We start from the raw sequence: 23618 nt of genomic DNA on the forward strand, positions 1-23618 counted from the left end.
GAAATAAGGAAATAGTGACGTGATGCGGCAAGAGGTTACCATGCATACATAGATAAAGATTATGAAAACATGGTGGGACCGAATATCCTTGGCAGGATGCCAAGAATTTCAGTCAAATGGCATTACATGCAAGACTTGCAGATAAAGTGGCAGTACATCAATTGGACGCATCTCCAGCCATAATTGATGTTCAGCATATGATGATGCTGCTGATTCTTTCAGCACCCAAGTTCTATTCCCTAAGAAATCCTATTCCGAATATCCAACGTTCATGAAGGAATAAATAAGTTAGTAAATAATATTTTTAAACTACACCTACTTCAGTAATGATCTCTCTAAGGTTATAAAATTTGTTTGCTCCCAGCTTTATGGGCTTTACTACGTAACATATTAATGCGTGAATACCCATCTTTCCAATCATTTTTTTTAATTGTTCACAACTTCGTTGGTTTAATTTATTGCTAAAATAACCCAAATTCTAAGCTACGGTATTAGAAAAGACAATAAAAAACCTAATTTGGAAGCAAATTACAATAATCTAAGTTATTTTGTTTGTGAATGCAAAATCCAAACTTGTTTCTAATTTGAAAACCACCCTTGAACAGATCATAAGGTCAAGATTCGGCAATCCTACCGGCTTCCTATGAATATATGCTAGGGCGGGTCAACATTCGAAGGTTCGCAGTAGGATTCCCTTCACTCGTTTTTGCTTGCTGGGCACGAAGCTTCAACTATACATAAGCGTACAAGTTTCAGTCAAGCTCCTCCTTCTTCCCAAACCCTCTCCCTTAAGTTGCTCTCTATTTCTTGCTTTTCATGCTTGCTTGGATTTCGGGTTTTGTGGGCCTTGTTTCTTTTTAGAGAGAGAGAGAGAGAGAGAGAGAGAGAGAGAGAGAGAGGATGAAGTGTAGCAGTGAGTCTTCTTCCAAACCGGACAGGAAGACAGTGGAGAGAAACAGAAGAATTCAAATGAAAAGTCTCTGCTTCAAGCTTGCTTCACTTGTCCCTCCCCAACACTTCAAAACCACCAACTCCAAGGTACATATAGATCATTGGAAAATTTTATTATATGGTACTACTTTAAGTTCTATATATATAATTTAACTATATGTATATAGTACTACTATACGTTCAAATATATATATATATGCACAGTACTAACATATATGTTAAAGCAATTAATTTTCCTATATGTAAATTTATGAATAGCAAATAATATATATTTTGTAGGTAAATTAATAATGAATCATTCTTTTATTTTGTAAGTAACTTATTTTTCATATATTATTACATATATTTGACACATTTTATTATTATAAGATATATGTACAAATAATAGGTAAATTAGATTCGAATCAAATAACATTGCTTTATTTTGTAAGTAAATTAATTTTGAATCAAATAGCATTCTTTTGTTATGTAGATATTTTACTTTGTATGTATCAATGTCATATATATTTGGCACATTTTATTATTATATGTACAAATAATAGGTAAATTAGTATTAAACAAAATAATATTGTTTTTAAACAATCTAACATTTTAAAATTTTAATATTAGGTGCACTATTTGAATTAAATTTTTTTTTTTTCAGGTAAATTATTTTGCCTGAGTTTTACATATATCATGCATTTATATATATATATATATATATATGTGTGTGTGTGTGTGTGTGTGTGAAATAATTTACCTACATTAATATGTGAAATATAATTTTATTGACTTAACTAAGCTTGTATAATAACATATACTAGACATATTTTATATTATTATATATATTAGGCAATGAATTTATAACATTAATGTTTTTTTTTTAAATCATTCATTCTCCCTTACCATCCATCTGCATGACATTAATTATGTACATCAAACATTCAAATAGGGTTTATTGAAAGAAAAAAAATCAAATAGGGGTATTTTAGGCATCCAAATTTTTTTAAATGTACGAAGTCAAACATAAGTAATGAATTTGCTAATGTGGAATCCAGTCAATGGGTTTTATTCAAATAAAAAACTTATGTCGGATTTAATGTGGAGAAAATTAAGTTATAGGGGATAAAGTCATGTTTTTTTTTTTTTTCTCTACACCTAGCTTAAAATTTAGATACAAATTGTGTATTTTACTCTATGTAATTTGGTTACAAATTAGGGTTTGGTTATTGTAAAAGGAGGTAGAGATCAGAAACAGTCAATTAATATATATATAAAAGCAAAAACATGAACGGGACGGAAATGAAAATGAAGATTGTGTATTGTGACAAGATTGGTTTCAAGGAAATGAATTGTGCGTCAGAGAGAGAGAGAGAGAGAGAGAGAGCAGCAGCAGCACATGTATGTATTAGGTTTTTTTTCTTTCCAAAACGTATGTATTAGTTAAGTTAGTCAAATTCATATTCCTCGTCCAACTCACTTAGATTCAGTTGTACAAATATACTTTACCTCTCTATATAATTGATTGATCTGGTGAAATATACGAAAATTGGAGCCTTCGATTTCCGTCGTTCTCTCAAGAGTTTTACCCAATTTTTGGTTTTCTTCGTATTGTTCTACTGGGACCATGAATGGAGGGACTGCTTCTTAGTTTTTGGGTTCGAATAAAATTTCCCTACATTGTTTAGGACATGTTAGTTTGTTAGTCTAAATTCAATAATCTAGTAACATAACATATCAAATATTTAGGTTGAGAGAACGCTACTCCTTAACTAAATATATTTCAATAAAAATCAAATTTCACTATCGGCTTTATTCATTGCAATATGCGTTTCTCCCATTGATTAGGATACCGTGTCACAGCAAAATCAGCTTGATACTGCGGCATCCTATATAAAGCAACTAAGAGAGAGAATAGAGAATTTGAAGGAAAGGAAGGAGAAAGCAATGAGATCACAATTAGGCAGTTCTAATTCTGACATTGGTTCTATTGCTGCCGAAAATGCCGTAATGACGGGATCAAGATTACCAGTTCTTGAAATAAAAGACTCGGGTTCCTGCATAGAAGTTATGTTGATTAGTGGGTTGAATAAGAACTTCATGTTTTATGAAGTCATCCGTGTTCTTCAGGAACAAGGAGCTGAAGTTGTGAGTGCTAGCTTTTTCACTGTAGGCGATAAAGTTTTCCACTCAGCACATGCTCAGGTACTAAAACAATCATCCGAAGCTAATATCGTCTAATCATTTATTCTAATCTTGAAAAAAATGTACTAAAATAATTAAGGTCCTTATGAAACGGACTTGTCAATTTTATTTGGGTAAATTACAAAAAATTATCTTAACTATTGGGTCATTAATAGTTTCATACCTCGTCTTTAAAAAGTTTCAATGTCATACCGTATCTTTTGAATTTGTTGCAATGTCATACCTTCCGTCAGTTGACTGTCAATTCCTCTGTTAAATGTTAACGTGGCATGAGGTAGGGTCCATTTTTTATTTAAAAATTAATAAAATATTATTCAAAACATAAAAAAAAAATTTAAAAATTAATTAAATTTTATAACTTTTAAATTTAAAAAAAAAAAAAAAAAACCAAAACCAAAGCCCAGCCCGCAACCCATCCTTCACCTCCTCTGCGCACCCATCTTTCCCATCTTCCTCCCCCCTCCCCCCTTCACCCGAGCCCAACCCGCAACCCAGAAAGAAAATAAAAAAAATAAAAAAACCCATCGTCTTCTTCTTCTTCTAGGTTGCAGGTTGGATGGGGGAGAAGGGGGTGGGGTTGGGTTGGCCTGGGAGGGGAGGGGAGGAAGACAAACTAGGTTTTTTTTTTTTTTTTTTTTTTCTTTTCTTCTTCTTCTTCTTCTTTCTGGGTTGCAGGGGGTTGGGGAGGGACGAACTGGGTTTGGTTTAGGTGTTTTTTTTTTTATTTTCCTTCTCCTTTTTCTTATTTCTGGGTTGTAGGGGGTTGGGTTTATGGGCTGGCCCCGAGGGGGGGGGGTGTGTCGGGTTTGGTTTGGGTTTTTTTTTTTTTCTTCTTCTTTCTAGGTTGCAGGGGATTGGGTTTGTGGGCAGGGGACGAACTGGGTTTGGTTTGGGCTTTTTATTTTTTATTTTTTTCCTTCTTCTTCTTCCTCCTCCTCTTTCTTCTTTCTGGGTTGTAGCGGGTTAGGTTTATGGGGGGGACGAGCTAGGTTTGGTTTGGGTGTTTTTTTTTTCCTTCTTCTTCTTCCTCTTTCTTCTTCTTCTTCTCCTTCTTCCTCTTTCTCCTTCTCTTTCTCTTTCTCTTTCTCCTTCTCCTTCTCCTTCTCCTTCTCTTTCTTCTTCTTCTTCTTCTTCTTCTTCTTCTTCTTCTTCTTCTTCTTCTTAGGTTGCAAGGGGTGGGTTTTTTTTTATTTTTAGTTTTAATAATATTTTATTAGTTTTTAATAGAAAGTATGCCACGTCATACACCACGTCAGCATTTAACAAAAGAATTGACAAACAATTGACGGAATGTATGACATTGCAACAAATTCGAAAGATACGGTATGACATTGAAACTTTTTAAAGATGAGGCATGAAATTGTTAATAACCCAATAGTTGAGGTAGTTTTTTGTAGTTTACTCATTTTATTTTTTATGCTTTTTTGTAGGTCAAAATTTCTAGAGATGGAGTAGACACTTCAACGGTATGGCAGAGACTACAGGATTTGTTGTACTGAGTAGCTAGCTAGCTAGCTAGCTTTACCTCTTGAAAGCTGAAGATTTATAAATAATGTTTTAGCAACTGCATCATGAAAGAGCTCTGGAAGGAGAGACTGTGAGAATAAGTAGCTGTGAAATAAAGCAGCTAAGTGCTTGATAAACTTTTTTGTAAAAGTGCTTTTGGAAAAAAAAAAAAAAAAAAAAAGTAGTATTATAGTGTTTAGTAAATTTTTATGTAAAACAATTGTGACAGTGTGAAATGACCAAAAAAGATATAATACTAGATGTGTCATTAATTTAATTTTCTTAAGTCTTCCCCCCTTATTTTCTCCATCTTCATCGAGAAGTCTCTCCCACTGCCCCACTATTGAACCAAACTTTCCAAAAACCAAAAACATCTCTTTAGAAGTCTCCCCCACAACCGCAATTTTCTCAAATTTTATTTTTTTTACTTCGTCTTCTTCTTTTTTATTTTCTGCTCCGTTCCTCAATCTCTATCACCTGTCCTTTGATTTGCAATACATACATGGTCTAGCTGCTCGAGGAGTTCATTATATGCATCGAGCAGGGCCAACGCTCTAGGATGCTGGTTTCTTTCTTCTTCCGGGTCTAATCATTTTTTCTTTTTGAAACTGTATAGCGTGAATGTGATCATATGAAGTAATTTCCTCTATTTAATTTTGGGTATTTGGAATAATTGAGTTTTGGTGTCCATATGGGGAATCTGGGCTATCCTAATTTGCAGAAATACGAAGATCAGTCGCCTGTAAGCGGTGCAATCTTGGAAATCTGGGCAAATCTGCGATGCCAAAACCGAATATGGTCCTCGTCGGAAAAGATGGTGGTATTTCTCAGCGCGATTTTGTCGACATGGGAGTGAGAAAGGACAGGGGCAGAAACAACGTCCTAGGGTATGGAATCCAAGGTCAATAACGTCCTAGGGTTAAAGCTAAGAATGAACGGCGTTGTGGCGGGATCGACGAGGACGACCTTCCAATTGAAGTCGGCGACATTTTCTAGTTGGTATTATGTGTAATTATTTAATTGTTTAAGGTCATTTTGGGTGTTTGAAAGTTTCATCAAAGGGCTCAGCACCTCTTGCAAATTAGGTTTGCGCAGAAGCTGTGGAAGCAAAAAAAGCCAGTTTTTCAAAGCTATCTTCTGCTGCTTTGAACTTTTAGCTTTTTTTCACCCAAAACTTTGAAAAAAAAATGAAGTCGTTGTTTACCAAACACAAAAAAGCTCCCAGCTTTTTTTTATACCCACTTTTTTAAAAACACCTCAATACTAAACCAGTACTTAATTAGGATACAGAAATTGATGTTCCCTGTTTCATGGGCAAGCCATTGAGTTAATAATCAACGAATCTATTAATATATACAGATGTGATATGGTGTTAACTTTTTGTTTATTGTCCCTTTTCTAAATTGGTCTCAAAGTATTGATTCTTAACCATCTTTTTAGAAAATAATTAGATAATTTCATATTTATACACAAGATTACACGTAGAGGGTGTTGAATCCTTAATGATGCTACAACAGCATAATATTCTCTTCATGGAATAAGCATCTATATATAGTCATTGCCTTACATTAATAGAGGAAGTGAAGGTTAGGGTTTCGAGAGGAGGAACGTGGTTGGAGAGCAGAAAGGCGAGCTAGGGTTTTGGGTTTGTGCAGCAGAGAGGCAAACCTATTCCATGTAGAAATATGTGTAACCGTGGTGCAAACGTCCATTATCTATATATAAAGGGAGCACCCAAAATAGTAAAGCATTCAAATACCATATATTGTCCCTCAAGATTTCAAAAATTGCAATTGAATTAAAAAGAGTTAGCCAAAGGTGAATTTGAAGTATATTATTGCTAGCCCATTGTGAGGCTTAGCTTACTCCTCCACTCTCATAGTGTAGATAATATCGCTTCTTAAAAAAAATAAAAATTCAACGCATTTTGATTTTGGATGATTTAAACTTTAAAAATTTAGGAAAAAAATAACAAAAACAGAAAACCCCTATTAGTGGGTGGTTTATGATTTGTGACATCTTGTCCCGAGTTTTATTGTATTTTATTCTTAATAGTAGTGAAATTATGAAAATGCCCCTGAGATGCCACGTAGGCCTTCCATGTGGAACTCAATTTTTCCTTTCACTTTTCAGTCTTATTTTACTATTTTCAAATAGTACTCACTTTTACGAACACCTGGCTGCAGACGGAACTTCATTCGGAGTTATAACAAACAAGTTATGTTTGAAATTGTGTAAAAATACTTAAGGCAAGTCCTGAACTTGGAAATTTCCCTCATGCAGCATGCATCCTTGCTGGAACATTCTTGAGTGTTGAGTGGGTCTTTGTGCAATGGGTAGTAGATCTTTGCAATTCTTATTCTCTAGATAAAAACTCACCTAATTCTAAACATCCAAATAAAATCCAAATTGGAAAAAGATTGCTAAGTAGAAAAGTAATTGACCTATTATTACAAAATATTTACAACTTGTGCCACAATATTCAAATCAAATCAATAAATGTGATTACTCACCTTAATTATAATGAACAAATAATTATTGCACATACTATTACCCCTAACATACACACGCACACGGGCACACGCGCGCGCACACGCACACGTCAAAAGTATACAGTACTACTATAAGTTCAATGTATATATAATTTAACAATATGTACTACTATACGCTCAAATATATACATACACACACACACACACACACACACACACACACAGAGTACTAACATATCTGTTAAAAAAATATTATATGTAATTAATTTACCTATATGTAAATTTATGATTAGCAAATAATATATATTTTGTAGGTAAATTAATAATGAATCAAATGACATTCTTTTATTTTGTAGGTAACTTATTTTTCATATATTATTACATATATTTGACACATTTTATTATTGTGACAGCCCGTCCCGAAATTTTTGAAAACGTATGTATGAAAAGACTGTTTTGCCCCTAGTTCGATTTTGTTACATATTTTGGTTGTTTTTGTGTTGTGTTGGCATGTCTTTGGGCCACACACACACTCCCACACCTGCACCACTCCCTGTCCCTTTCCCTGTGATTCCCCGAGCCCCACTTCCCTTCCTCTTCCTTTGAAAACATACGGACACACACCAAATCCCATCAAACAACCACAGATCGAAGGAAACAAGTACATATTCGAGCTCGTGAGGCTCGTGCGAGTGCAACCATACCATTTTTAGGTAAGAACTTCAACGTTTTCACGTCGATTTCACAATGGCCGATTTGGGGTACTATTCATGCACACGTGATTTCTCACGTTTTAGGGGAAATGAAGCTTGTAGATAGCTTGGTGGGGTCCCAAGGAGGCTCGGAGTAGCTTGTTTGAAGAAATTGGACGTCGGGATCGTTGGTTTCGAAGTTGGCCGGAGTTGAGTGGTTTGGACAGGTGAGATTTTGTGGTTTTTGTTCCCTAAAAGTTGTATATTTGTATTCTTCTAGGTCTAAGCTTCATTTTGGTGGTAATTTCATGAAATTTGGACGAAAAACGAGCGAGATATCGAAGTTTGAAAATTTCCCAGTTTTCCGGCGCCAGAGGCTCGCCGGAGAAGGTGACGGAATATTCCGTCAATTCTGACGGAATATTCCTGATGCCGTTAACGGAATCTGTCAAAATTGACGGAATATTCCTAACGGTGTCAGTTGACGCCGTCAGCGTGCCAGGCACGTGCCTGCGCGTGGCCGGCGCGTGGGGGCGCGTGCGGCGGTGGAAAATTTTTCTAAAAATATGGGTGTGATCCTGAGGTTGTGTAGAGCACGTTGGTATATTCAATTGTCCATTTTGAGCAATGTATGAGAAGTTGTTACGAAAGGAAGGTTATGTGCTTTAAAATTAATGTTTTTATAGTATTTTCGCATATAGGTGAGACGTATCCCGAGGACGAGCGTGGTCACTCGAGGCAGGGGGCTACGACCCTTCCACATACCAGTGAGTGGGCTTTTGGTTTTCCGTATATACCTATATACTTATAATTCCCAGAAATTTATATAATGTTTATTAGTTATATGCCATGCATTATATTATTGTTACTTATGCATTATTAGTTGCATTATTGGGCGTATATATTTATATACATGTGCACATTTGGTGCTGTGGATGCACAGGTAAGTGCCAGGTAAGTGTTATTCATGTTTACTTTTACGTGGTGATTCGAGATACTTAGAGAGCTCATAACCTGCACCCCCGGTGTTAGTGCTCCCGCCCATAGTAGGGCACAGTCCTTCACGTGTTGTTCACCTCCCGCACCATACGCTTAGCTTGGATCCAAGTTAGATGCACAGTCTTGTCGTACAGACCACTTTAGGTGGTTCCGACTCGTAGGTGACCCGCGATTATTCGCACAGCCTTCACGTGATCGTAGCACTAGAGCGTTTATATGTATTACATCCAGGCCTGTCGTACAAACCACTTTAGGTGGTTCCGACTCGTGGGTAGGTTTAGTTGTTGTGATTGAGATTTGAGCTCTAGATTCAGCCGTACAGGTCACTTTAGGTGACTCCGGCTGCCAGATTATATGTTATTGATATGATTTATACCTGAGCACTTGCATTTCATTCTGAGGTTCCGACATGGCATATTATGGAGCATGATTGGCATATCTATATATACGTGCATATGTTTATTTTCTGGGAAGTATACAGGTTTTACGGCGAGGGGTTAGAACTTATTTTGTTAAATGGTTTTAAAAAGCTTTGTTTTTGCCCACTCACGCTTTTGTTTTGCGCCCCTCCAGGTTCTAGCTTTTCAGTTGGTTTGGTGGTTTCCCAGAGGGCTTTCCCGGCATTTCTGACAGACGATCACCAGCGTATGTCCACCTTCGGGTGCACTGTTGTAACGTTATTTTAGTTGGACTGCTTTAGGCTTTCTGCTCTGAATTTGTGTCTCACTTACGCTAGCACTTACTACTCCTACCTTATGTATGCTAGTTTTTATTTATTCGTACTTTTATATTACTACTTTATTAGCTTCCGCACTGTGCACTTGGCTACGTCACTTCCACGTGACGGCCAGCACGCCCTGATCTCGGTCGGGGTGTGTCAATTATTATAAGATATATGTACAAATAATAGGTAAATTAACTTTGAATCAAATAACCTTGCTTTATTTTGTAAGTAAATTAATTTTTGAATCAAATAGCATTCTTTTGTTATGTAGGTATTTTATTTTGTATGTATCAATGTCATATATATATATATATATGGCACATTTTATTATTATATGTATATATAATAGGTAAATTAGTATTAAATAAAATAAATATTGTTTTTGTCACATCCCGGCCCGGGGGGCACCACTTCCCGGGCCCGCTCCACCACCATAGCACGATATTGTCCGCTTTGGGCCCACCATTCCCTCACGGTTTTGTTTTTGGGAACTCACGAGCAACTTCCCAGTGGGTCACCCATCATGGGATTGCTCTAGCCCCCTTCTCACTTAACTTCGGAGTTCCTACGGAACCCGAAGCCAGTGAGCTCCCAAAAGGCCTCGTGCTAGGTAGGGATGAGAATATACATTTAAGGATCAGTCCCCTAGGCGATGTGGGATGTCACAGTTTTATTATGTAGGTAAATTATTTTACTTGAATTTTGCATATAATGAGTTTGTTATTACGTAGGTAAATTACTTTTCATGTATTTTACATATATTGGGTAATTTTTTTTTTTAAGCAATCTAACATTTTAAAATTTTAATAGTAGGTGCCCTATTTGAATCAAAATGTTTTTTTTCCTTTTGTAGGTAAATTATTTTGCATGAATTTTACATATATCAGGCATTTAGATATATATATATATATATATATATGTATATGTATATACGTATGTATATATGTGTGTGTGAAATAATTTACCAACATTAATATGTAAAATATAATTTTATTGACTTAATTAAGCATGTATTGTGACAACTCGTCCTGGGAATTTTAAAAACGTACGCGTGAAAAGACGATTTTGCCCCTAGCGAGATTTTTCGTTGTGTGGTTGTTCTTTTTGGTTGTGTGGCTGGTTTTGCACCACACACTTCCCCACACTCACCCTCACCTTTCCTCTGCCATGTACCCCTTACCTCGAGTCCCTTTCCCTTCCATTATCATCATCATCGTACGGACACACACACATACCCATTAAATCTTCACAGATCGAAGAAACAAAATACATATCCATGCTCGTGAGGCTCGTAGGAGTCTAACCATACTCATTTCAAGTAAGGTTACCTTCGTTTTCACGTCGAACTCGTGATGTCCGATTTTTGGTACTGTTCATGCACGCGTAATTTCTCATGTTTTAGGAAATTTCAAGCTTGTAGGAAGCTTGGTGAGGTCACTAGGAGGCTCGGGGTGGTTCGTTTAAAGGTTTTGGACGTCGGGTTTGTGAGTTTCGAAGTTGGCCAGAAATGGTGGAGTTTTCTAGGTGAGATTTCGTGGTTTTTAGCACTTGAAAGTGGTATGATTTTGTTCCTCTCGTTGTAAGCTTCATTTTGGTACCAATTTTGTGAAATTTGGTTGAAAAACGAAGAAGATAGGACGATTTAAAGTTTTCCCGATTTTCCGGCGCCGGCGACGGCGCCGGAGAAGACGACGGAATATTCCATCAGTTGGACGGAATATTGCTAACGCCGTTGACGGAAACCGTTAGGGAATAACGGAATATTCCTGACGGCGTCAACGTGCCTGCGCGTGGCCGGCGCGTGCGGCGGTGAAAAATTATTTTAAAAATATGGGGATGTTCCTGAGGTTGAGTAGATCACGTTGGTGTATTCATACACCCCATTTGAGCAATGTATGAGAAGTTATTTCTAAAGATTGGTTATGTGCTTTAAAATTAACGTTTTTATAGTTGTTTCTTATATAGGTGAGACGTATCCCGAAGACGAGCGTGGTCACTCGAGGTAAGGGGGTTACGACCCTTCCACTTACCAGTGAGTGGGCTTTTGGTTTTCCGTATATACCTATATGCTTTTACATTTCCCAGAAAATGAAATTAAAATGTTTTTACATTATATTGCCATGTTTATTGTTGCCGTTCGTTCATGCATTATTAGATATATATATATATATATATATATATATATATGCGTGTGTATTGGTGCCGTGGACGCACAGGTAAGTGTTAGGTGAGTACGATTTATATTTACGTTCAATAGTGATTATAAAGACTTAGAGAGCTCATAACCTGCACCCCCGGTGTTAGTGCTCCCGCCCAGAGTAGGTCACAGTCATTCACATGATGTTCACCTTCCGCACCACACGCTTATCTTGGATCCAAGTTAGGTGCACAGGCTTGTCGTACAGACCATTTTAGGTGGTTCCAACTCGTAGGTGACCCGCGATTATTCGCCCAGCCTTCACGTGATCGTAGCACTAGAGCGTACTTATATTACACCCAGGCTTGTTGTACAGACCACATTAGGTGGTTCCGACTCGTGTGCAAGTATAGTGTTTGAGATGGAGATTCGAGCTCTAGATTCAGCCGTACAGGTCACGTTAGGTGACTCCGGCTGACCGTTACATGGTATTGATTTGATGTTTCTGAGCACTGGCATATTACTTCGATACATATTGCATGGCACGTTTTTCGAGCATGACTTATATATATATTCTATTTTCTAGGAAGTATACAGGTTTTACGGCGAGGGGTTAGAACTCATTTATTAAATTGGTTTTCGAAAAGCTTTGTTTTTGCCCACTCACGCTTTTGTTTTGCGCCCCTCCAGGTTCTAGTTAGCTAGCAAATTTGGTGGCTTCCCTGAGGATTTTCCCGGCATATCTGACAGACCACCACCAGCGTAAGACCACCTTTGGGTGTGCTTTTGTTGTGTCGTTTCCTTTTGGACTGCATTAGGCTTGTATGCTTTGAACTTAGGATTCACACTCGCTTGCACTTGTTTATTATTACTTTGTGTAACGCTAGTTTTTAATTATTCGTATTGTTTATATTATTATTTTATTAGCTTCCGCACTGTGCACATGGTTACGTCACTTCCACGTGACGGCCAACATGTCCTGATCTCAATCGGGGTGTGTCATGTATGATAGCATATATTAGACATGTTTTATGTTATTATATATTAGGCAATGAATTTATAACATGAGCGTTTTTTTTTTTTGTTTGTTTGTAAAATCATTCATTCTTCCTTACAATTTGCATTGCATTAATTATGTACATCAAACATCCAAATAGGGTTTATCAAAAAAAAAAAAAATTCAAATAGGGTAGTTTAGACATTCAAATTTTTTAAATGTGTGAAGTCAAACATAATTAATGAATTTGCTGATGTGGAAACTAGTCAATGAGTTTTATTCAAGTAAAAAACTTATGTCGGGTTTTATGGAGAGAAAATTAAATTTTAAGGGCTAAAGTTATATTTTCAGTTAAAAAAATGTTTTATTTGGATTTTCAACATCCCATTTTTCCAACCCTATCCGACACCTTCGTTTCCCTCACTAACTTTCTCTCTCTCTTTTCCCTCTCACTTTCTTTTCCTTTTTGATTAATTCTCCTTCTCCCTTTCTCTCTTTACCTAGTCAACTTTTCCCTTATTATTTTCAGAACTCTCTCCCTCTAAAACTCTTTTTCTCTCTCGACACTCATTCTCTTTAGCACCGAAAGAGAACCATCACTCTCACCACAAATCCATTCACAAATCGAACTCCAAAACCATGAAACCTTAATCTCTGGGATGAGAGGAACCTAGCCATACCATTGCAAGTGCCATTAGAGCATTGGGCAGTGACCTGCTATGGGACCCGAGAGCTTCAAGTTCTCACCTTCAATATCAGGTGAGATTATTTCCTTCTCTTGAAGTTTATGTTGGATTTGAGCTTTAAATTGTGTGTTCTTAGCCTTGCAATTTCTTTGAAACCTTGTCCAGATTTTCTGACAAAAATCTGCAAAAGAAGAAGAAGAAAAAAAAAAAGGGGGCCCAAACATTTGGGCCGACCCGCAAGTGCAAACGGGTCAACCTGACCGGGTACACACAAAAAAGCCCAAAATCCAAACCTAGAACCATCCCAAACCTATAACCTTCCAACCCAGATCCAGATCTGAACCCGGGATCCGGCCTAACCAAAATTCCAAAATATTCCTTAAAATATTCTTTGGAATATTCCTTGTGTTGACTTTTTTGAAATTTTATTGGAAACCTTCTTAGGCTAATTTCGACGTCCCCGAGTACGTTTTTGACATCCATTTAGTGAAATTTCATTGTTTTAATGTGATTGACCGTCAGGGTGTCTCGGTTGACTTTTTAGGGTTGATCGTTGACTTTTTCGATGCTCTGATTCCGAATCCACATTCTGTTTTCCCAAATTTAGTCATTTAAGTTGAGTTTTACTAATAGGTCTCAATATTATGCTTAGGTGCGATTACTATCAGAGACTTTGGTGTGTATGTGATTTTCCCAACTACCGCTTTTATATATTATGACGTGACATACTATGTTTAGCTTTACAAATAGACTCTTTGTACACTTTATGTTTTTAATATTATTTGTGAGCATAAACTTGTGACATGACATCCTTGCGTTTTACCTGCTCATTATTACATGTTTGCAAGGTATCTCTTAGTTATTTGTACTGTCCTAGGCCAAAGATCAGATTCACGTGTAGTTCACATGCACCGTTTACATTCGCTTGGATCCATAGTTAGGTGCCAAGCTGTCATTTTGTATTGATGTGATGCGACTAGCACAACTCACATGATATAGTACTAGAATGTAAAATCTACATCTAGCCTGTTCCATTGTTTAAATACCTCTGCAATGGATTTGTGTGCCTACATAAATTAATGAGCATTGATTTCTTATGATATCGATTTGAGATTTAATGTTGAGGAAACTTATTGTTGTACCCTACATCTTTTAACTCACTTTTGTTGCAGGGTACCATATTTAGGGATGGGCAAAATACTTATGGGTTTGGGTAACTGCGGTTACCCGTCTATTTAAAGATCATGGTTACGGTTATGGGTAACCGTTTAGACGAATAAATGGTTATGGGTATAATTGTTTATCCATGAAATTTAAATGGACGGTTATGGGTATTACCCACGGTTATAACGGGTATCCATCGGTTATGGGTATTACCCGCAGTTATACGGGTATCCATTTACTGATTTAATTTAATATATGTAAAAATTTTAAAAAAAATTACTGCAGGATTTTGAGGATTTTAGAAGCAAGCTCTCTCTCTTTCTCTATCTCTCTCTCTCTCTCTCCTTCCTCTAGTCCGGACCCTCTCTTTCCCAGCTCCGCTGCTCTTCCGCTTCGTCTTCTTCCTTCCTAGCGACCTACGACCCGTCTCACATCTCGCCGTTGCTGATTTGCAAGCGTAGGAAAGTATATATGAAGAGGAAATAAATGCAAGATGGTTGTGCTGTTGGTTTTCTTCTTTGCTAGTTTATATAAACGGTGGACACCTTTGTTTTCCTGCTTGCTTTCTACAATGCAAGATTCTTTGCTTATATTACCAAAAAGATTTGGCTTGATGCTGCAATTTACTCTCCTTGAATGTGGTAAAAACTAATCTTTATTTTTATTTTTTACTTTGGAGCTTTGAATCATCTAGTATTCAAGATAATGACTACTTTTTGTTTTTAGAAGCTTTAGTTTGTAATCATATGGATTATAATTAAAGACTTGCTTGGGTGTAGCAAAAAAATATCGTTCATAAATTATTATTTCAATTATTGGAATTGCACGAAGATTTACATGATTAAAATAGGGAAATGCATGCATGTACCTATAACGGTGTTTAATTATCGGAAAACGAAAATTATGACAAATTTTTCTTTCGTAATTTTCAAGTTGTTAAAAAAAACATGTATATGGGTGAAAAAAGGGTAAATGGGTAAAAAAATGATAAACGGGTAAATGGTTATGGTTAAATGGGTAAATTGTCACATCCCGGCCTGGACCCCACCACATCCAAGGCTCGACTTTACCGTAGCACGATATTGCCCGCTTTGGGCCCTGACCATGCCATTATGGTTTTGTTTCTGGGAACTCACACGAGAACTTCATAGTGGGTCACCCATCATGGGATTGCTCTCATGTGCTACTCGCTTAACTTCGGAGTTCCGATGAACTCCGAAGCCAGTGAGCTCCCAAAAGGCTTCGTGCTAAGTAGAGTTGGGAATATACATATAAGGCTTACAAGATCCACACCCTTAGGTGATGTAGGATGTTACAATCCATCCCCCTTAGGGGTCCGACGTCCTCGTCGGCACACATTCAGTCAAAGATTGGTTCTGATACCAAATTGTCACATCCCGGCCCAGGCCCGCACCACATCCCAGGCTCAACTCCACCGTAGCACGATATTGTCCGCTTTGGGCCCCGATCATGCCCTCACGGTTTTATTTCTGGGAACATACACAAGAACTTCCCAGTGGATTACCCATCATGGGATTGTTTTCGCACGCTACTCGCTTAACTTCGGAGTTCCGATGAACTCCGAAGCCAATGAGCTCCCAAAATGCCTCGTGCTAAGTAGATATGAGAATATACATATAAGGCTTATAGGATCCATATCCCTGGGCGATGTGGGATGTTACATAAATGGTTATGGTTAAATAGGTACACGGTTATGGGTATGGATAACCGTTTATAAACGGTTATGGTTAAATATTTACTGCAATTTATTTATGCTTTAACATCACTGGTGTAATATGGGTTCAATCCCTGCTCATATGCGCACTCTAAATTAGTCACTTTTAGGTTTTAATTTATTCACATTTTCCACATCATTATACTTTATGGCTTCGTCACCTTCTAGATGTCGGCCAGCACATCACGATTTGGGTGTCCAAGTGAACATTTCGGGTCGGGGTGTGTCATGATTGACTTCCAATTTATTTTCCAATAATTTTTTTAGTAAAATATATAAATAAATAACTTAAATTTGCTAATTTATTTTGTAAAAAAATAAAAAATAATAATAATAATAAGTGTGTGACAAGATGCTAGTATATAATTAAGCAAGACTAGATTTAGTAGGATTCTAGCAGCGATGCTTATGACAAGATTTTAGTAGGGTGAGAGAAACAAACACAGAACCTTGAGTGCCAAAGTAAATTTTTTTTTAACTACTTGAACTACAAACGCATACCCCATATAATACTTGAAAACAATATTATATTGGGGTTTATGTCTCCCACTTTTTTTTTTTTTTTTTTAAACTGAGACAACAATTACGGCATGCTTAATATGACCTCAACATGAGGTGATAATTAATGAATTTCTCATGCTCTTGATTTAATTTTCCATACAACCAATCACTTTAGTACCCTGCTTAGTTACAAGCCCACTACAAAGCTCGACATCTCCCACTATTATTATTATTTTTTTCTAGTTATATAGTTTATGTATAACTAATCAGTTTTAATGTGCTAAATAATCATATGAAAACGTGTTTATTTCCCCGTCTACCATTAGGTTTAGTTTTTCTGTAACTATTTTTATTATGGGGTAGACTCCCAATTTAGTGCATATATTATTACTTAGTGAAAATTAGATCCCTAAATTATTATTTTTTTTTATAAAATAAGTCACTAAATTCAATAAAACTGCTAATTTCATCCCTATTATCTTATTCAAAATTATTTTATGCAATTTTTCATCAACTTAAGCCACATGATACATTCTAAAGGGTAATACTCTCATTTTCTTGCTTATAAGCCCTTAACGTTCCATATATGTTGCAAAACTAACGCCTAATTTACTCTCCAAAGTTAACTTCCTACACAATATTTTTGAGAAAACAAAGTCTTTGGACTCATCTAAAACTACCAATCTACTCTTCAAAATGTATCACATGCTAGTCATGTGACTTAAATTAACGAAAAATTAAATAAAATAGCTTAGTTTAAGGATTAAATTTTTCGTATAAATAATTTAGAGACCTAATTTTCACTCAGTTAATCATTTAAAAAGTAAAGCAGTAGTTCACCCTTTACTTTATATATATATATATATATATATATAGTTTTGTACGTGTAAGTGTATAACTAGTTTATGTTTACCCTCCTAGCTAATACTACCTCAGCTGCATTCCTGATTTGCAGAGAAAAATTACAGATGTCCAATATAACCCAAACACTTTATTTTCCAAATCTTTTTGAGGAAAAAAAAAACGATAAGTGAAGCGTTTATCCTTTATTATATAAAAATGTGAAAATAATAATGAAATTCTGACATGTGTTTCAGCTGTCAGCAAATTTCTCACTTATCTCTCAGATATCTAATGAGAGTCAAATATAACAACAAATAGTTTTGCTTCAGTAAGATATATATACTTATAGTTAGTCTTCTATATAGTTTAAAATTTTTATGTCCTATTGTTGTTTCTCCGTTACGATTTGTCTCCGAATTAAAATCAGGTATGGATCTTCTTTGTAATCCTGTGCCCAAGTAGACAAACTCTTGTAGAATCAAAACATATATAAACCTACTTTCCACTCTACCAATGGCTGGCTGTCAAAGTTGGACATTCAAAACCAGTAGTACGTACGGCAGCATGAGTGTTGAATAGTTAGGCAAATTTTGGATATGAGAGTCAAATCATTTAACACACTTAGCTTCAAGAATTTTTTTTAAGAACTTTAACGAAAAGCATCCGGTACTGTTTGCTTTAACGAAAAATCACATTTTTACTCTAAAAGGTCAATCTTGGTCCTATTCACTTACAACACATTTTTGTCATTTTTCGTTAAAACTCAAAGTTTTCAAGCCTTTTTTATTAGTTTTTTTTTTTTTTTTAGCTGACCGATGCATGCTAAATTTGAATTAACAAGGAGATATCACATTGCAGATTGAGACGTATGGTTATTGGCGCTTGCTTTCAAATAACCAAGAAAATAAGGTTGCTGCTTGACTAGTGCGATTCACACGGTGACCAAAGATTGCATAATTTCCATGCCTGGTACACGAGACATGCATGAGTGCTTCCCAGAAACAAAGAAAACAACTTTATTCTTGCCCGAGTGATTCGAAGTGGGTTAAACGACAACGTATATTTGAAAAGAAAACATTAAGTTAAATATACATGTGTGTGTAAAATATACATGTATGGACCAAATGGCTACAGAGTTTAATGGTTTATCAATAGCGCGGTGACGCTAGATAGCCGATACATACTTTGGAAGTCATGGACAATGAGAGATTTTTTAGTGTAACCGGAACATAAGGTAATGCATCATGTGTCTCTATAAAGATAGTAGGATATGTATATTAAAAAGTTGATAACTTAAAACAATAAAATTTCTCACCACTTACATAAAAACACGTGGTGTACTACTCGTATTCCGATCACAATGAAAAATTTCTTGTGGACGAGGATTTAAACCAGAGATATGGTCAACCTTCACAAATACTCCTTCCATGACGTTTGGAAACTCAATGTGACACCATCAACTACACAACTTTGGGTTTTTTTTTTTTTTTTTTTTTTTTTGATGTTATGTTTACTTATATTGATATTGATATATTCATCGATAGTTCTATAAATTTGCACATCGATATTCGGTTGTCTTCGACGGGAATTATAGAAATTTGCAATAGGGGTGGGTATATTAACTTATTCAAATTTAGTCAAAATTATAAAGAAATCTCTCAAAAAAAATCAAATGTTCAAAATTTGCAATGGGTTCTATCAAATTTTTTGAAGTGAATCGATAAATATCGTCGATATTTATTGATTTTATAGGGCGAAGTTTGCATTTCACCATCTTTCCATATCGATCTTAATCTTTGAATATTTTGACAGAACTATCAACAATTTCGTGAATATTTTGACACTGATTTGGTAGCAAATCGGTGGTCGTTGGAGATGCATCCACATTGGATCACTGCTGAAAATACCAAAGCCAAGAAAAAAAATATATCTACAGATTATACGGTCCCTTTTGGAGATATCATCCTTCAAATGTTATGCCGTAATCACTCTTTCAAGTGAAAGCTTGATATTATTGAGGATCTAAGGTTGGTAAATCTCTGCTTTTTATATCAGAAATCTGCCAGACCACACCGTCCATATTATATATGCCTCACAAAATTAGCGTTGCTAAGCAGCTTCTAGTTATGCTACAATCACAATTTTTTTTTTTTTTTTTTGGGTTAAATGAAAGATTTATTAGATTAGAGCATTTTCATAGGAGATGTCAAATCCAAAATATTAAATTTCAATTTAATGGCTGACTTAATAATTTGACATATTGTTAATATTTCCACCCGATATGCCAAATTTTATTGTTTTATTTATATATTTTTTTTAAAACAAAAATAATAAAGTTGGGTTGTTGTTAGTTAATAATAAAATAATACTTAAATAAATTAGCATTTAAGGTAAGATAAATAGAATGCCTTTGGAAATAGCAAAAACCATATTTGAAGGTACTGTCAAATTTCACATCATTCTATCCAAGTCAGATTAGCTTTCTTTTCCATGTCAGCTTTGACATCTCGGTTGGAGTAAATGGTATGTCATTTGTTACTGTTAGATGTTAGATTAAGGAGTCGACGTGGTTCGAACCCACGTCGTGGTGCAAAGGCAACATTCCTCTTCACCACTGTAGTAACTATCGTGCAAGGACAACATAATTATGCATAACTAAATATTTAGTTATTTGAGCCGTCAGTTCTACGGTTCAATGGCACTCACCTTCTCTTAGATAAGACTATATAGTAATACCCGCGCGTTACTGCGTAATTGGAAATCGGTTGCAATATATGAATTTGAGCTAATAAGCTAATAATATATGTTGGGATAAAATTGATTAATCTAAATAAAAATATCTTAGGATAGGAAAGAATTTTATTTGCTGCAAAAAATAATTTATTTTGTTATTTTACAAAGGTAATTCGCTCCAACTTCCCTAGTATCATTGCTTATCTCCGAGACAACTCTTTGACATTCCAAAGAACTAAAAACGAATGCAAAATTACCTAATCAAAATTAGAAGCAAACCGATTGAAACAATGAAAACATTTGCAGACATGTCGTATAAGTATTAAATGCGAAAGGGGAACAAACCTTTTGCACGGTGGTCTTGAAGCAAGTATGCATTGACAAAATCATCCATTTGATCCTTCAAATCCTCCAAGAAAGTGGCTTGCTCGTTCTTTCGGCATGAAGCGTGCACGGAAAAATGCATACAGAAAAGAGGCAACAACATAGTGCAGGTGAATTATTTGGGTTGAAAATAAAAAACAAAGTGGCTGAAAAACTCAAAAACATCGTAAACTGGACATCAACTACTTAGAATTTTAAAAGGAAAATTGTAATATGATGTTCATGCATTTGTATAACTCTGACATATCCAATAAAACACACCAAAACAAAGAATGCAATTTCACACAACACAACAGAACACATTTTTCAAACAAAAATCAAATATCCAAAATTCAAATAATTTGTAAAACATGAAAAATTACAGGAATGAACGAAGGAGAAGGAGAAGCAATAAAACTTAACAGTCTGGAATAAAACGAAGGAGAAGACAAGAGGGATATGAGGAAAAATAGAGATGAAAAAAATAACAAGAGAAGGTTCGGAGGAGGAGCTGCCCAACGGAGGAGGAGGACGGAGGGGGGAGCCCAGAAGGGAGATGGAGGAGGAAGGAGGAGACGAACACATGTACATCAGGGGTTGTGGAACGCTGGTAAAAAGACTGAAGGTGGGTAGCATGGGCCAAACCGAGAATTTACTGCACACGTAAGAGCATCCCCAGCGTTTCATTTAGCTCGGGGGACGGGCTCCAAAACGGAGGCCCGAGTGAAGGTGGATCGGCTCCAGCGTGGGGAAGCCGGGGGGAAGGGGGAGGCCCGAGGGCCAGGCCCGTGAGAAATTGACAGGCCTTGAGCCCGGGGTGGGAGTGACGGCATGCTGACGCCAGGGTGGCGTCAGCGCATTATTTAATTTTTTTTGTGTCAGGCGCGTGCACCCCACGCGCGCGTGGGGGCGCGTCCCGACAAAAAAATCAGAAAAAAAAGGCTTTTGTCAGTTACCGTTGGGAAGCCACGTGGCTTCCCACGGTCCGTTAGATCTTAACGGTCACTTAATGTGGACCGTTAGATCTGAACGGTAAAAAAAAAAAAAAAAGTCAGATTTAATATCCACCGTTAGATCTGAGATCAACGGTGGATATTAAAATGCTTTATAAATTAAAAAATAAATGAAAAAATAGTTTTAAAAATCTGAAAAGTTACCGTTGTGACACGTGGCACAATCTGGAGCGTTGGAATTCAAATTTTTTTATATCCAACGGCAGAGATTATTAATTGAATAAAAATTTAAAAAAAATTGTAAAAAAATTCAAAAAAATTCAAAAAAATATCTGAAAAATCTGAAAAAAATTGTAAAAAAAATTGTTTTTACTTTTCTATAAATACCTTCTCATTATTATCTACCTTACACAACAATTTCATATTTTCTCAACTACTTTCAATCACATTCCTTTCTTTGTCTCAAAGTTTGAATCCATTTTTTTTCAACAAAATGACCACTGGTGCAGGTACGAATTGGTCGCTTATTGAAGATGTTGCGTTGTGTACTAGCTGGGTTGAAGTTACTCATAGTTCGCTTACGGGTAATGAGATGCAGTTGCGAGAAATGTGGAGTCTTATTCATACCAATTATCTTGAGAAAATTGGTGGGAAAAGAACCAAAGAATCGATGTCCAGTCGTTGGAAATTACTTAGCCAATCGTTTAGTACGTGGAGAGACGCTTTGGCACAAGCTAGTAATAATATTCGAAGTGGGGAAAATTACTCGGATATGGTAACAAGATATTATTTATTTGATACCCAAATTTACATTATAATTATTTGTTTGTATTATTTATTTGTTATCTATATAATTTATTATTTATTGTTTGTATTATTTATTTGTTACGTACAAAATTTATTATTTATTGTTACTTATTTGTTACATTATAATTATGTTGTTTGTTACATTATAATTATGTTGTTTGTATTATTTATTTGTTTGTTACATTATAATTATGTTATTGTTACTTATTTGTTACATTTATTTGTTACATTATAATTATGTTGTTTGTATTATTTATTTGTTACTTATTTTCATTAAAATTAATGTATAATATCACTTACATTAAGAAAAAAAAATGTGTATATTTAAGGTTAAAATTATTTACTAAACTTGGAACTCTAGCCCCGTGTTATGATTAACATGACATATATATATATATATATATATATATATATATTTGCTTGTTATGATTAGCATGACATATATATATATATATATTTATTTATTTGTTACTTATTTTCATTATATTTGTTACTTATATATATATATATATGTATATATTTGCTAGTTACTTATTTTCATTATATTTGTTACTTATATATATATATATGTATATATTTGCTAGTTACTTATTTTCATTATAATTATTTATTTGTTACTTATTTTCATTATTTACTAAACTTGAAGCCTTCTTACTTATTTTCATTGTGTAGGAACTTCAAGCACAAGCTTGGTACGCTGCCAAAACCAAAATCAAAAATAAATCATTCAACCGGTGGGAATGTTGGAATATTGTCAAAGATTGTCCTAAATTTAGAGTTGTGCCAGTCGGTCCAGAAGTGCACATGAATAGCACCCCTCTACACTCTACACCCGATCATGAGAGAGCAGATGATGCAGAAGAAGTGCCCGAAACGCCCCTCCCTGAACAAGCGTCGGGTTCGACCCGTTTTCCAATTAGGCCTCAAGGTAAGAAGGCTTCAAAGAGAAAAGGGACTGCTTCCAAGAACGATTATGCAAAGTTCATGGAAGAACTTACTCGCCAAGGTGAATTGACTTTGGCGAGGGAACTGGCGAAAGATGAGGCTGATAAGGCTGATAAGGCATCAAAAGCAGCAGCTGTTGAGAGAGAATTTTATGCTAATGAGAGAGAAAGAGAGCTACTTAGGCAAGAAAGGGAACATGTTAGAGA

The 23618-nt window shown here is 35.7% G+C and overlaps 1 protein-coding gene and 1 long non-coding RNA gene across 3 annotated transcripts; one reads left to right on the forward strand and one right to left on the reverse strand.

Moving 5' to 3' along the window:
- The first annotated feature begins 460 nt into the window (after positions 1 to 460).
- Positions 461 to 5306, forward strand: LOC125479654 (transcription factor bHLH162-like). Its single transcript, XM_048589280.1, has 3 exons — positions 461 to 1038; positions 2779 to 3135; positions 4566 to 5306. Exons 1-3 carry the CDS (start codon positions 901 to 903, stop codon positions 4632 to 4634), a joined length of 564 nt encoding a protein of 187 aa, XP_048445237.1. The 5' UTR covers positions 461 to 900; the 3' UTR covers positions 4635 to 5306.
- Positions 5307 to 20452: 15146 nt separating this feature from the next.
- Positions 20453 to 21131, reverse strand: LOC125479665. 2 transcript variants are annotated; one of them, XR_007260154.1, is made up of 2 exons: positions 20690 to 21131; positions 20453 to 20579 (listed from the first exon to the last, which is right to left on the reverse strand). It is a non-coding gene; the product is annotated as an uncharacterized LOC125479665 (long non-coding RNA). The 2 variants fall into 2 exon arrangements; XR_007260153.1 differs by having other exon boundaries at positions 20453 to 20601.
- Positions 21132 to 23618: the final 2487 nt, after the last annotated feature.

Source organism: the organism of the source record quoted next, unplaced genomic scaffold (assembly GCF_019419815.1).
Source record: "Pyrus x bretschneideri cultivar Hongxiangsu unplaced genomic scaffold, Pyrus_bretschneideri_v1 Contig3, whole genome shotgun sequence".
Lineage (NCBI taxonomy): Eukaryota > Viridiplantae > Streptophyta > Magnoliopsida > Rosales > Rosaceae > Pyrus > Pyrus x bretschneideri.

Excerpts from the sequence above, each read along its gene's own strand:
- LOC125479654 (XM_048589280.1), top strand. The coding sequence starts at position 901 with ATGAAGTGTAGCAGTGAGTCTTCTTCCAAACCGGACAGGAAGACAGTG. Across the intron at positions 1,039-2,778 it reads TCAAAACCACCAACTCCAAG|GATACCGTGTCACAGCAAAA; the intron begins GTACATATAGAT and ends CCCATTGATTAG. Across the intron at positions 3,136-4,565 it reads TCCACTCAGCACATGCTCAG|GTCAAAATTTCTAGAGATGG; the intron begins GTACTAAAACAA and ends GCTTTTTTGTAG.